Source organism: Littorina saxatilis, linkage group LG11 (genome assembly GCF_037325665.1).
Source record: "Littorina saxatilis isolate snail1 linkage group LG11, US_GU_Lsax_2.0, whole genome shotgun sequence".
Lineage (NCBI taxonomy): Eukaryota > Metazoa > Mollusca > Gastropoda > Littorinimorpha > Littorinidae > Littorina > Littorina saxatilis.
In genome coordinates, this window is record NC_090255.1 from 28,510,097 (window position 1) to 28,522,596 (window position 12,500).

Here is a 12,500-nt window from a genome sequence, read left to right on the forward strand (position 1 = left end):
TCATCAGTCACACAAAACCGAGATGTAACAAAAAAAATCGGGTAATTCGATCGATCAGCACCATATGAAAACATTGCAGATCATTAGCCACACAAACAAAGAGATGTAACAAAAACATCAGGTAATTCGATCGATCGGCACCATATAAAAACAGTTACACAAGTTCTCACTGAAAGTGAAGAACGAAGCGGTTCCGCAGGTTGAAATGACACCTTTTTTTTGGAGTAACCCAAGACACACGCTTGGCTTGGAAGCCATATTATATTGCAGCCACAGAAGCAACAGGTGTGTGTGTGTGTGTGTGTGTGTGTATGTGTGTGTATATGTGTGTGTGTCTGTTCGTCTGTGTGTCTGTGTGATTCTGATTAAAAGTGAATGTGCATGTCTATGGGTGTTTTTGTGTAAGTATGTATGTATGTATGTGTGTATGTATGTATGTATATATATATATATACAGTCGACTCCGGTTAATCGGCCACTTTTGGGACTGACTGAATTATGGCCGATTATCCGAAGTGGCCGATTATCCGAACATCGCATCGGGAAGTTCCTCAGAACAAAAATATTGGATGATGGAAGTTACTTATGGTAGCGGAAAGCGGAAGTTTCGTGCATTGGCATACGTGCTCTACATGTCTCCAAAAAATGTGTCCAGTGTCGTCTGCTTCTGTTTGGCACTGGCACGTTTCCTCACTGCAGCACAGACAACGTCCAGGCAATGCAGTTCTTCTTCCCCGAAGGCATTTTCCAGGGCATATTGAACCAATCAACCAATGCCTCGTCCACTTCATCGTCTTTTCCTCCTCTTTTCCTTTTCTTTGAGACAGACAAGCGTCCACCTACAGCTTCACTCCTGAGATGATCCTCGTCGTTAATCCATCGACAAAGGGTTTTTCTTGGGACCCCTAACTGATTTGCAAGCTGCAATTTTGATGTGTTAGGCGGATATCCTTTCACTTTGTCCAAGAATTCAAGTTTTTCCAAGACGCTGTAATCTTTCCTTTTCGTCGCCATGGTTTGTGCAAAGAGGCTTTCGGCACAAGCAAGTCAGTGTTTGACTGTCAGTTGTTTCGATCACAGTGTGTAAACTCAGTAAACTCACTGGCAGACCTTTGTGCTGTCATGTGAGTAATGATCATGGAACCACTCACAAAAACGTGAAAGTGTGAGGTGGCCGTTTAGCCGATGTGCAAAGTTTTCGTGGTGGCCGATTAACCGAACATTTTAACACATAATATGAAGAAAAGATTCGGTCCCAGGGAAAATAGGCCGATTATCCGGAATTGGGCGATTATCCGGATGGCCGATTAACCGGAATTGACTGTATGTGTGTGTGTGTGTGTGTGTGTGTGTCCGTGTGTGTGTGCGTGTGTCCGTGTGTGTTTGTGTCTGAAATTCAGGATCCAACTGTGTCCATGTGCACGTGTGTCTGTGTTTATGTGTGTGTGTTTGTGTTCGTGTGTGCGTGAGTATGTATGCATGTGTGTGTGACTTGGAATAATAGGCCGTGAAAAATAGGATATGCGCCGAAATGGCTGCAATCTGCTGGTCGATGTGAATGCGTGATGTATTGTGTAAAAAAAATTCCATCTCACACGGCATAAATAGATCCCTGCGCCTTGAGTCCGAGTCTGGAGATACGCGCGCGATATAAGACTTCATATAATAATAATAATGATAATGTGTCTCTCTGTCTTTGTGATTCTGGATCAACATTTATTAGTGTGTGTGTGTGTGTGTGTGTGTGTGTGTGTGTGTGTGTGTGTGTGTTTTGTGACAGAACGTTTTAAATTTACCGAGAATTTACTTTGCAAAGTGAGCATCTACAGCTAGGTTACTTCGAAAAGGGCTTCTGCGTGCTGATCAGTCCTGTGAAGCAATTCATGTTGCAGTGAGGTAGCTACGTGTTTTGTCCACGTGTTTTTAACCAAAATGTCATTGTCCACCAACAAACCTTCTCCTTGGGTCTGTTAATGTTGCTGGGTCACGGGGTCCTGCGTGTCGTCAATAGCCTGTTTCTCATAATAATACTTGTGGCGAAGGTGAGTCATATAAGCATTTGCGGTTCTTGTTAGATCTGTTCACTATAATGGATCTAGTCAAGGCCGCGTCGCAGAGACAAAAATCATTTCCACAGCCGGAAGGCTCGGTTATTCTTTTGAAAGATGTTGCTAGTTCGTTGATCTAACTTTGGTGGGGAGTTGAAAAACCTAAAATTGTAACGTATTTGCATGTGACATTTTCACGGCATGCCTTGATTTAACCTTCGGCGGTGAAACAGTTGAAAAGCGTTTTAATTCAATCGCAAGGCAAAGTCAAACACATTTACATCAGTATGAGAACAGACTTCCGGATAGATCTGTTGCAGAGATCTTTCACTACACAATATATTTTTCTGTTTCAAAATAAGTTTTCTTTGCGAGCTCGTGGAAAATAAGCGATAATTTCGAATTTCGGCTTGTCGCGACGTCAAGTTTTTCACTGTGCATACTCTGATACTGAACACTGCGTAACAAACTGATTCAGCTTTTGCATGACTGCGAGAGTTGATCAGCTTTTGGTTTTTCACTTCAATCGCTTGTCAAGGTCAAGCCAAAGCACATACTGATTAGAAAAATGTTACTGAACTTACTGGTAGATGTATCTCTTGAGATCAATGAGAAGAAAGATCGAGCGACTTCCTAAAACGCCTGTGTTTAAAAGAAAACACTGTGTTCAGAATTAACCCTTTCAACAACGTAATGATATTTGTGTAAGTTGCTCTTTTAAACATATAATAACAGAAAGTTGATTGTATCGCACGCAAAATTACACGAATCTGGTTAGAATATCTTTCCTTTGCGAGTCTTTGGAACTGGGGCGATAATTTCGAGTGTTTCAGCTTGCCGCGGCGTCATGCAAATAGCTGTATCACTCTGTAAATGACTAGATTCAGCCTTCGGCGGCGCAACCGTTGAATTAATCGCTTCACTTCAATCGATCGGCCCGGTCAAAGTATAGCCCGTATTGATGAGAAAAGATGTTCTTCTTGTAGATTAGCCTTTTAAGATTACTGAGAGAAATGGGCGATTTCCAAAAACGCCTGTGTCAAAACAAAAACACTGTGTTCAGAATCAACTATATTCACAACATGTTAATAGTAATTATGAGTCGCTCAGCGGAATACATAATTACAAAGGATTGATCTGATGGTATGCAAAATGTCAGTAAACTGCATCTAATACTTTTTCCTGGCGAGATCTCAGAACATACGCGATTCGGCCTTGGACGGCGCAAAAGTTGAAATATTGCTTCACTTCAATCGGTTGGCCCGGTTAAAGTATTGCACACATTGATTAGATAAGACATTGTCCTGGTAGATTGGCCTTTTAACATTATTGACAGGAATGGGCGATTTCCAGAAACATCTGTGTAAAAAGTAAAACACTGTGTTCAGAACCCACCCTTTTTCAAGACGTTAATAAAATGTTGATAAGTCGCTCTTTCACATACATCATAACAAAGGGTTGATCTTATGCCACACTAAATTTCAGTATTGTACTTTAAATAGTTTTTCTTCGCGCGCTCTTGGAACTTGGGTGACGATTTCGAGTGTTTCGCTTGCCGCGACGTCAAATAGCTTTTTCCCTGTACACCGCGTTTGCGGCTAAGTCCGAAGCGGGAGATAGCGTTTTGGGGCAAGTTCGGGACTTGTTTTACTCATGAACCAAAAACAGCACGTTCACATACCAACAATCATTCAAAAGAACAACAACTGGAGAAACCCTTGCAAGTTGTTTGACGTTTTCAAAATATTTATTTAGCCTTTTAAATCTTCAGAGAAAAGTAAAAAAAAATCACGGCTGTGGCCGCCATTTTGGATTTTCTCTGTGGGCCTCCCTACATATGTGTGGGAGTGTGTGTGTGTGTGTGTATGTGATCGTGTGTTTGTGTATATTGTCACAATGTGTGTGTGTGTGTTCGTGTCACCACGTGCTTGCGCGCTTGAGTGTTTTCCTGTGTAATCTATATCTATATATATACGGCTTGTGTGTGTGTGTGTCTGTCTGTCTGTCTGTCTGTCTGTCTGTGTGTGTGTGTGTGTGTGTGTGTGTGTGTGTGTGTGTGTGTGTGTGTGTGTGTGTGTGTGTGTGTGTGTGCGCGATGCACGGCCAAAGTTCTCGATGGATCTGCTTCAAATTTGGTGGGGATATTCAGGTACACCCGGGACAGGACACAACCTGGTCGATATTTCAACACGTGCTCTCAGCGCGCAGCGCTGAACCGATTTTGGTTCCACCTCAGGTACCCGGGCCCCCATACCGACACACCAAAGCCAAAGTTCTCGGTGGATCTTTTTCAAATTTGGACACCGTATTCAGCTACACCCCGGACACAATATCATCGATGATATATTTCAACACGTGCTCTCAGCGCGCAGCGCTGAACCGATTTTGGTTTTTCTGTTCATTTCACCATTCCCAGTAACTCTTCCTTATCTTCTCCATGTTTTCAGCGTTTACCTCCCTTCCTTCGTATGGTGCACTATAGTATGAGGGGGCATCTTCGGATATTCCCGGCGTTCTGTTACTATTTTTAGAAGGTCACCGCAATGTCCAGAACGTAAATTGGACCCGTAAATTATCCTCACTGTAAAAGTGCAAAGGTCGAATCAATTTATAGCCACGCGAAAAATACACTGTCATCTATCTCTCTATATATACGGCTTCTCTGTGTTTGTGTGTGTGTGTGTGTGTGTGTGTGTCTCTATGTGGGCAACACCTGTGGATTGTTCAGTTCTGTTTGTGATGTGGTCTGGCGGCTTTTGTGTATTTGTATGTACTGGCCTTCCTTTGAGAAGCCATAACAGTTCAAAAGGGCTTAGAGATAAGCTCTAAATTGCTCAATCCTGTTTGAGTGGAGTTCGCCTCCAAAGGTGATTAACACGGTTACATTCGTCGACAAGGATGGGACTCGATATGGTCAGGTATGGCATTATGGCCACTGAATCATTTTCGTGCTGTTCCCATTCCACGAATCTGGGAGGGACCTAAGCTTGGCGGACCCGGCGAAGCCGGCGTACGGCTCTAAGTACTTCTTCCCGGCGAAGCCGGCTACCCGGCGAAGCGGGTATTCATCTAGTATATATATATATATATATATATATACGACTTGTGTGTGTGTGTGTGTGTGTGTGTGTGTGTGTGTGTGTGTGTGTGTGTGTGTGTGTGTGTGTGTGTGTGTGTGTGTGTGTTTGTGTGTTCGCGAGGCACGGCCAAAGTTCTCGATGGATCTGCTTCAAATTTGGTGGGCATATTCAGGTGGACCCCGGGCACAAACTGGTCGATGAAAATTTTCAACACGTGCTCTAAGCGCGGCGCGGCGCGGTGGCGCGGTGAACCGCGGATACGGCTTCTGTGCCAAGGGAAACAATCTACGCAATTCAACAACGTTAGGTTGCTGAAGCAGTAGCTTCCCTTCTACTTGAAACCTGCCGAGTTTTCAATGTTGGTTCAGATCTAAGTATTGCAATTCGTGTACAAAATCCCTCCCATCTTCAAAATATTGCCACTAATACTACCCCTCCCATCGTAAATATTCATTGCAACATTAATAGTCAGGAGCTTTGCCGGTGTTTTTGGGCGGGGATATAGCTCAGTTGCTAGCGCGCTGGATTTGTATTCAGTTGGCCGCTGTCAGCGCGAGTTCGATCCCAGGTTCGGCGGAAATTTATTTCACAGAGTCAACTTTGTGTGCAGACTCTCTTCGGTGTCCGAACCACCCCCCGTGTATACTACATTGGGTGTGCACGTTAAAGATCCCACGATTGACAAAAGGGTCTTTCCTGGCAAAATTGCTTAGGCACAGTTAATAATTGTCTACCATACCCGTGTGACTTGGAATAAGGCCGTGAAAGGTAAATATGCGCCGACATGGCTGCAATCTACTGGCCGTATAAAATTTCATCTCACACGGCATCACTGCAGAGCGCCTAGAACTGTACCCACGGAATATGCGCGATATAAGCCTCATTGATTGATTGATTGGTTGTGTTTCTGTGTCTGTTTTAAAAAAAGATCAAATCACTTTCAACACTGTGCTCTTTTCTCTTTCAGCCAACATGGCTTACCAACCACCACCGCATTGTACTCTCTTGCGAGTCATTCAAACTGGTCGATGACAATTTTCAACACGTGCTCTAAGCGCGGCGCGGTGAACCGCGGTGAATACTCTGTTTCGCGATACGAATTACGAAACTAAACACTTTTTTTCCGGCTCTACTTCTTCACTTCTTTCACTTCCGCCACTGACACAACGAAAACGAATCTAACCAGCGCTTTTCCGCACAGGTAGTACATCTAAGTATTGCAATTCGTGTACAAAATCCCTCCCATCTTCAAAATATTGCCACTATGTAATACTACCCCTCACCAAACAGGCAGACCAGACATGTCGTCTACCCAGAAGCTCTACAGTAGATGGTAGGTACGACTACCGTCTGTGTGTGTATCTGTGTGTCTGTCTGTTCGCGATGCACTGCCAAAGTTCTGGACGGATCTGCATCAAATTTGGTGGGCATATTCAGGTGGACCCCGGGCACAAACTGGTTGATGAAAATTTCCAACACGTGCTCTAAGCCGGCGAACCGCCACGCTGCATACTCTGTCTCGCGATCCACCCGGCTAAGCCGGGTATTCATCTAGTATATTATATATACGACTAGTGTCTGTGTGTCTGTCTGTGTATCTGTGTGTCTGTGTGTCTGTGCGCGATGCACGGCCAAAGTTCTCGATGGATCTGCTTCAAATTTGGTGGGCATATTCAAGTAGACCCGGGACACGACACAACCTGGTCGATATTTCAACACGTGCTCTCAGCGCGCAGCGCGGAACCGATTTTGGTTCCACCTCAGCTATTTTGGTTCCACCTCAGCTTACCCGGGCCCCCATACCGACACACCATAGCCGCTACACCACATCACAACGCCAAAGTTCTCGGTGGATCTTTTTCAAATTTGGACACCGTATTCAGCTACACCCCGGACACAATATCATCGATGAGATATTTCAACACGTGCTCTCAGCGCGCAGCGCTGAACTCATTTTCGTTTTTGTGTTCATTTCACCATTATAAGTAACTCTTCCTTATCTTCTCCAGTGTTTGGCGTTTATCTCCCTTCCTTCGTGTGGCTTTCCCGTTCAGTTGTAAGTTACTATTATTTTTAGAATGTCACTGCGCTGTCCACTGCGCTGTCCACAACGCTTCCCTTGCACCCGTAAGTTGTTCTTACTGTCAAAGTGAAAAGGTCGAATCAATTTATAGCCACGCGAAAAATACACTCTCACCTATCTCTATATATTTATAGATACAGATATGCATATATATATATACGGCTTCTCTGTGTGTGTGTGTGTTTGTGTGTGTGTGTGGGCAAAAACCTATGTATTATAGAGTTCTGTTTGTGATGGGGTCTAGCGGCTTTTGTCTGTCTGTATGTTCTGGCATGTGAGAAAACACAGCAGATGATATAGGGCTAAGAAATAAGCTCAAAAATTCTCAATCCCGTTTGACAGGACTTCGCCTTTCAAAGGTGATTGTGGTGAACCGCCACGCTGTCTGTCTCTGTCGCGCCGTTCACCCCAAATTCCCGTTTCTGAGGTACTATTTTTAGAATGTCACTGCGCTGTCCAGAACGCTTCCCTTGCACCCGTAAGTTGTTCTTACTGTCAAAGTGAAAAGGTCGAATCAATTTATAGCCACGCAAAAAATACACTCTCACCTATCTCTATATATTTATAGATATAGATATACATATATATATATATATATACGGCTTCTCTGTGTGTGTGTTTGTGTGTGTGTGTGTGGGAAAAAACCTGTTGATTGTAGAGTTCTGTTTGTGATGGGGTCTAGCGGCTTTCGTCTGTCTGTATGTTCTGGCATTTGAGAAGCCACAACAGATAATATAGGGCTAAGAAATAAGCTCTAAAATGCTCAATCCCGTTTGACAGGACTTCGCTTGCAGAGGTGATTGTGATGAACCGCCACGCTGTCTGTCTCTGTCTCGCGATCCACCCGGCTAAGCCGGGTATTCATCTAGTATATTATATACAGAGTAGAACCTTTAACGATAGCCAGGTTCAACGTTCACGCAGCATCTATATCTATATACGGCTTGTGTCTGTCTGTCTGTCTGTCTGTCTGTCTGTCTGTCTGTCTGTCTGTCTGTCTGTCTGTGTGTTCGCCATGCACGGCCAAAGTTCTCGATGGATCTGCTTCAAATTTGGTGGGCATATTCAGGTACACCCCGGACACAACCTGGTCGATAAGAATTTTCAACACGTGCTCTCAGCGCGCCGCGCTGAACCGATTTTGGTTTTTCTGTTCATCTTCCCAGTTCCATTCCCAGTAACTCTTCCTTATCTTCTCCATTTTTTTGCGTTTATCTCCCTTCCTTCGTGTGGCGTCAATCCATATTCCCGTTACTATTTTTAGAAGGTCACTGTCCACAACGCTCAATCCATATTCCCGTTACTATTTTTAGAAGTTTTCCTTCGTGTGGCGTCAATCGCGTACGGTGCGCCACTCACCCGGCGAAGCCGGCGTACGGTGCGGGTGTTCATCTAGTACACCATATACACTGAGCACGCACGGCAGAGAAAACAAGTGTCCGGCATACTCACTGCAAAGAGACAGAAGGCAGCGTTTAGACTTGCTGACCATTCAAAGCCAAACTCCTGCATGACTGGACTTCCGATCGTCGGTCCCAAAAAGGTTCTGCAAGATAAAGTCAGAGTGCACTTTTAAAGCAGTGACTAGTATATTCTAAATCATATCTGTGACCAATTTATACTGACGAAAAAAAGACGAAACAAGTCGCGTAAGGCGAAAATACAATATTTAGTCAAGTAGCTGTCGAACTCACAGAATGAAACTGAACGCAATGCCATTTTTGAGCAAGACCGTATACTCGTAGCATCGTCAGTCCACCGCTCATGGCAAAGGCAGTGAAATTGACAAGACGAGCGGGGTAGCCTACCTAGTAGTTGCGCTAAGAAGGATAGCACGCTTTTCTGTACCTCTCTTTGTTTTAACTTTCTGAGCGTGTTTTTAATCCAAACATATCATATCTATATGTTTTTGGAATCAGGAACCGACAAGGAATAAGATGAAAGTGTTTTTAAATTGATTTGGACAATTTAATTTTGATAATAATTTTTATATATTTAATTTTCAGAGCTTGTTTTTAATCCAAATATAACATATTTATATGTTTTTGGAATCAGAAAATGATGAAGAATAAGATGAACGTAAATTTGGATCGTTTTATAATTTATTATTTTTTTTACAATTTTCAGATTTTTAATGACCAAAGTCATTAATTAATTTTTAAGCCACCAAGCTGAAATGCAATACCGAACCCCGGGCTTCGTCGAAGATTACTTGACCAAAATTTCAACCAATTTGGTTGAAAAATGAAGGCGTGACAGTGCCGCCTCAACTTTCACGAAAAGCCGGATATGACGTCTTTCTCTCATGTCAAATTTCATAAAGATCGGTCCAGTAGTTTAGTCTGGATCGCTCTACACACACACACAGACACACACACACACACACGTACACACACACACACACACACACACGCACATACACCACGACCCTCGTCTCGATTCCCCCCTCTACGTTAAAACATTTAGTCAAAACTTGACTAAATGTAAACAAGTCGCGTAAGGCGAAAATACAATATTTAGTCAAGTAGCTGTCGAACTCACAGAATGAAACTGAACGCAATGCCATTTTACTCGTAGCATCGTCAGGCCACCGCTCATGGCAAAGGCAGTGAAATTGACAAGAAGAGCGGGGTAGTAGTTGCGCTAAGAAGGATAACACGCTTTTCTGTACCTCTCTTTGTTTTAACTTTCTGAGCGTGTTTTTAATCCAAACATATCATATCTATATGTTTTTGGAATCAGGAACCGACAAGGAATAAGATGAAAGTGTTTTTAAATTGATTTGGACAATTTAATTTTGATAATAATTTTTATATATTTAATTTTCAGAGCTTGTTTTTAATCCGAATATAACATATTTATATGTTTTTGGAATCAGCAAATGATGGAGAATAAGATGAACGTAAATTTGGATCGTTTTATAAATTTTTATTTTTTTTTACAATTTTCAGATTTTTAATGACCAAAGTCATTAATTAATTTTTAAGCCACCAAGCTGAAATGCAATACCGAACCCCGGGCTTCGTCGAAGATTACTTGACCAAAATTTGAACCAATTTGGTTGAAAAATGAGGGCGTGACAGTGCCGCCTCAACTTTCACGAAAAGCCGGATATGACGTCATCAAAGACATTTATCCAAAAAATGAAAAAAACGTATGGGGATTTCATACCCAGGAACTCTCATGTCAAATTTCATAAAGATCGGTCCAGTAGTTTAGTCTGAATCGTTCTACACACACGCACACACACACACACGCACGCACATACACCACGACCCTCGTTTCGATTCCCCCTCGATGTTAAAATATTTAGTCAAAACTTGACTAAATATAAAAAAGGAGAAATAGATAAACAACGGAAATTTAAAATGGGGTAGAAAAACGGAATTAGACTTACGCTCTTCGAGGTATACTTAAAGCGTCTTTCTCAAGCAATGGGCAGTAACGTCGAGAATTTGTGATTCAACTTCTTGGCCAGAACACTATGCAGTATTAATTAGAATCGGGATGACGGGCGCAGTGGCGTGGTGGTAAGACGTCGGCCTCCTAATCGGGAGGTCGTGAGTTTGAATCACGGTCGCTGCCGCCTGGTGGGTTAAGAGTGGAGATTTGTCCGATCTCCCAGGTCAAGTTATGTGCAGACCTGCCAGTGACTTAACCCCCTTCGTGTATACACGCAAGCACAAGACCAAGTGCGCATGGGAAAGATCCTGTGATCCATGTCAGAGTTCGGTGGGTTATAGAAATACGAAAATACCCAACATGCCTCCCCCGAAATCGACGTATGCTGCCTGAATGGCGGGGTAAAAACGGTCATACACGTAAAAATCCACTCGTGCTAAAAACATGAGTGAACGTGGGAGTCTACGCCCATGAACAAAGAAGAAGAAGACAATTAAAATCGGGTGATTACCCTTTCTGTCTCAAGGCTGGCCTTAATTGAGCCCAACGATGACTTCGCGAAGACAGTACCGCGAAATCCAGTGCCAAAGCTTCCTTAAGTCGTCTTCGCCCAATTAATATCAAGCATAAAGCAACAATTAGGCTAAAAATAAAGATATATGTTGGTTTAGGGTAACCCGACCGATCCTATTTTTTCCCGCCGACCCTAAAACGTTTCAATTCTAAAAGAAATCCCAACTTTTGGCACATTTTGCGAACCATACCGAGACTAAGGGAAGTAACCTCCTTTAAAATCGACTACATTCAAGAGAGAAAAAAAATAGAAAAAAAGGCCGACCTACCGACCCTTTCTTTTTGGGTTACGTTACACTAAACCAACATAGGGGAAGGGCTCCTAATATGGACCACTTTTTGTTTCATGCTGATAACTAGCTTGTTTTCTTGCGAAGAAGTTTCATTTTGTGTTTGGTAGTCCTTCTCTCTTAGGTTAACCGTTAGGCCTAATTAGAGTGAAATAGCTTTGATAGACATTCAGCAAAAATTAAATACAGACAAAAATCACAAATGGTTCATATTAGGAGCCTGGGCGCATATATGGACCAGTGAAGCGGCCTTCACGAATCACTGTAAAAAGCCCACTATACTTCAAAATAACATGATACAACTTAGTGTACAATTCAGACTAATTGAAATATGCTTTAGATGTATCTGTTTCGGGTTGATGAGAGCATTATTTGAAGCACACCAGGAAACTAAAGAAGCTTATCAAAAACAGAGTGAAAATAAGTGAATTTATCAACTTCCACGAAAAGAAGACTTTTTGTTATATATTTTGTAAATCTCGAGGGCTAGTTATAGGTTATTTCCAGCAAGCTTCTTAATGAATTAATGAAAATAGCCTTTAGCTTTTATTTTCTTCGATTTGTTGAAGGTGGTCCATATTAGGGGACTCGCACATACTTTGAGATTTTGCTATTAGTTTTTCAGTGTTTGCAGTAGAAACTCGGGGTCAACACTGCTAAAATGTTACAAATACGGTCTTAGCTGTCATATATAGAAATTTGTGTGTGATAAAGGCTTTGGCTGCAGACAGAAACGAGTCCGTTTTAGGCGGCAAATTTAGAGTGAACGCTGCCAAAAGTGAAAAAAAGAGAAAAAGCCTAACGGTTTTCAGATTTGTGTTTCTGCAACTGTTTTGACATGTGCAAGTTATCCAGAGAGGGTGAATACAGCGAATAAAACCTTTATGAGCGCTCTAGCGCCGTTAGTTTGTCAGAACAGGAGGTGGTCCATATTAGGAGCCGGTCCATATTAGGAGCCCTTCCCCTATATTGGGCAATGTCCTCATGTTTCTGTCCCGGCCTTCACGTCAAAGATTTCCGAAAT

The 12,500-nt window shown here is 42.6% G+C and overlaps 1 protein-coding gene across 2 annotated transcripts in view; it reads right to left on the bottom strand.

The window, feature by feature from the left end:
* LOC138980203 (MFS-type transporter SLC18B1-like) overlaps positions 1 to 12,500 on the bottom strand; it is a 47,148-nt gene that overhangs the window by 2,356 nt on the left and 32,292 nt on the right. For both annotated transcript variants that reach the window (XM_070353042.1, XM_070353041.1), the window contains one exon: positions 8,664 to 8,757. In XM_070353042.1, coding sequence (XP_070209143.1) covers positions 8,664 to 8,757 — 94 coding nt within the window. The remainder of the gene's footprint in view (positions 1 to 8,663; positions 8,758 to 12,500) is intronic.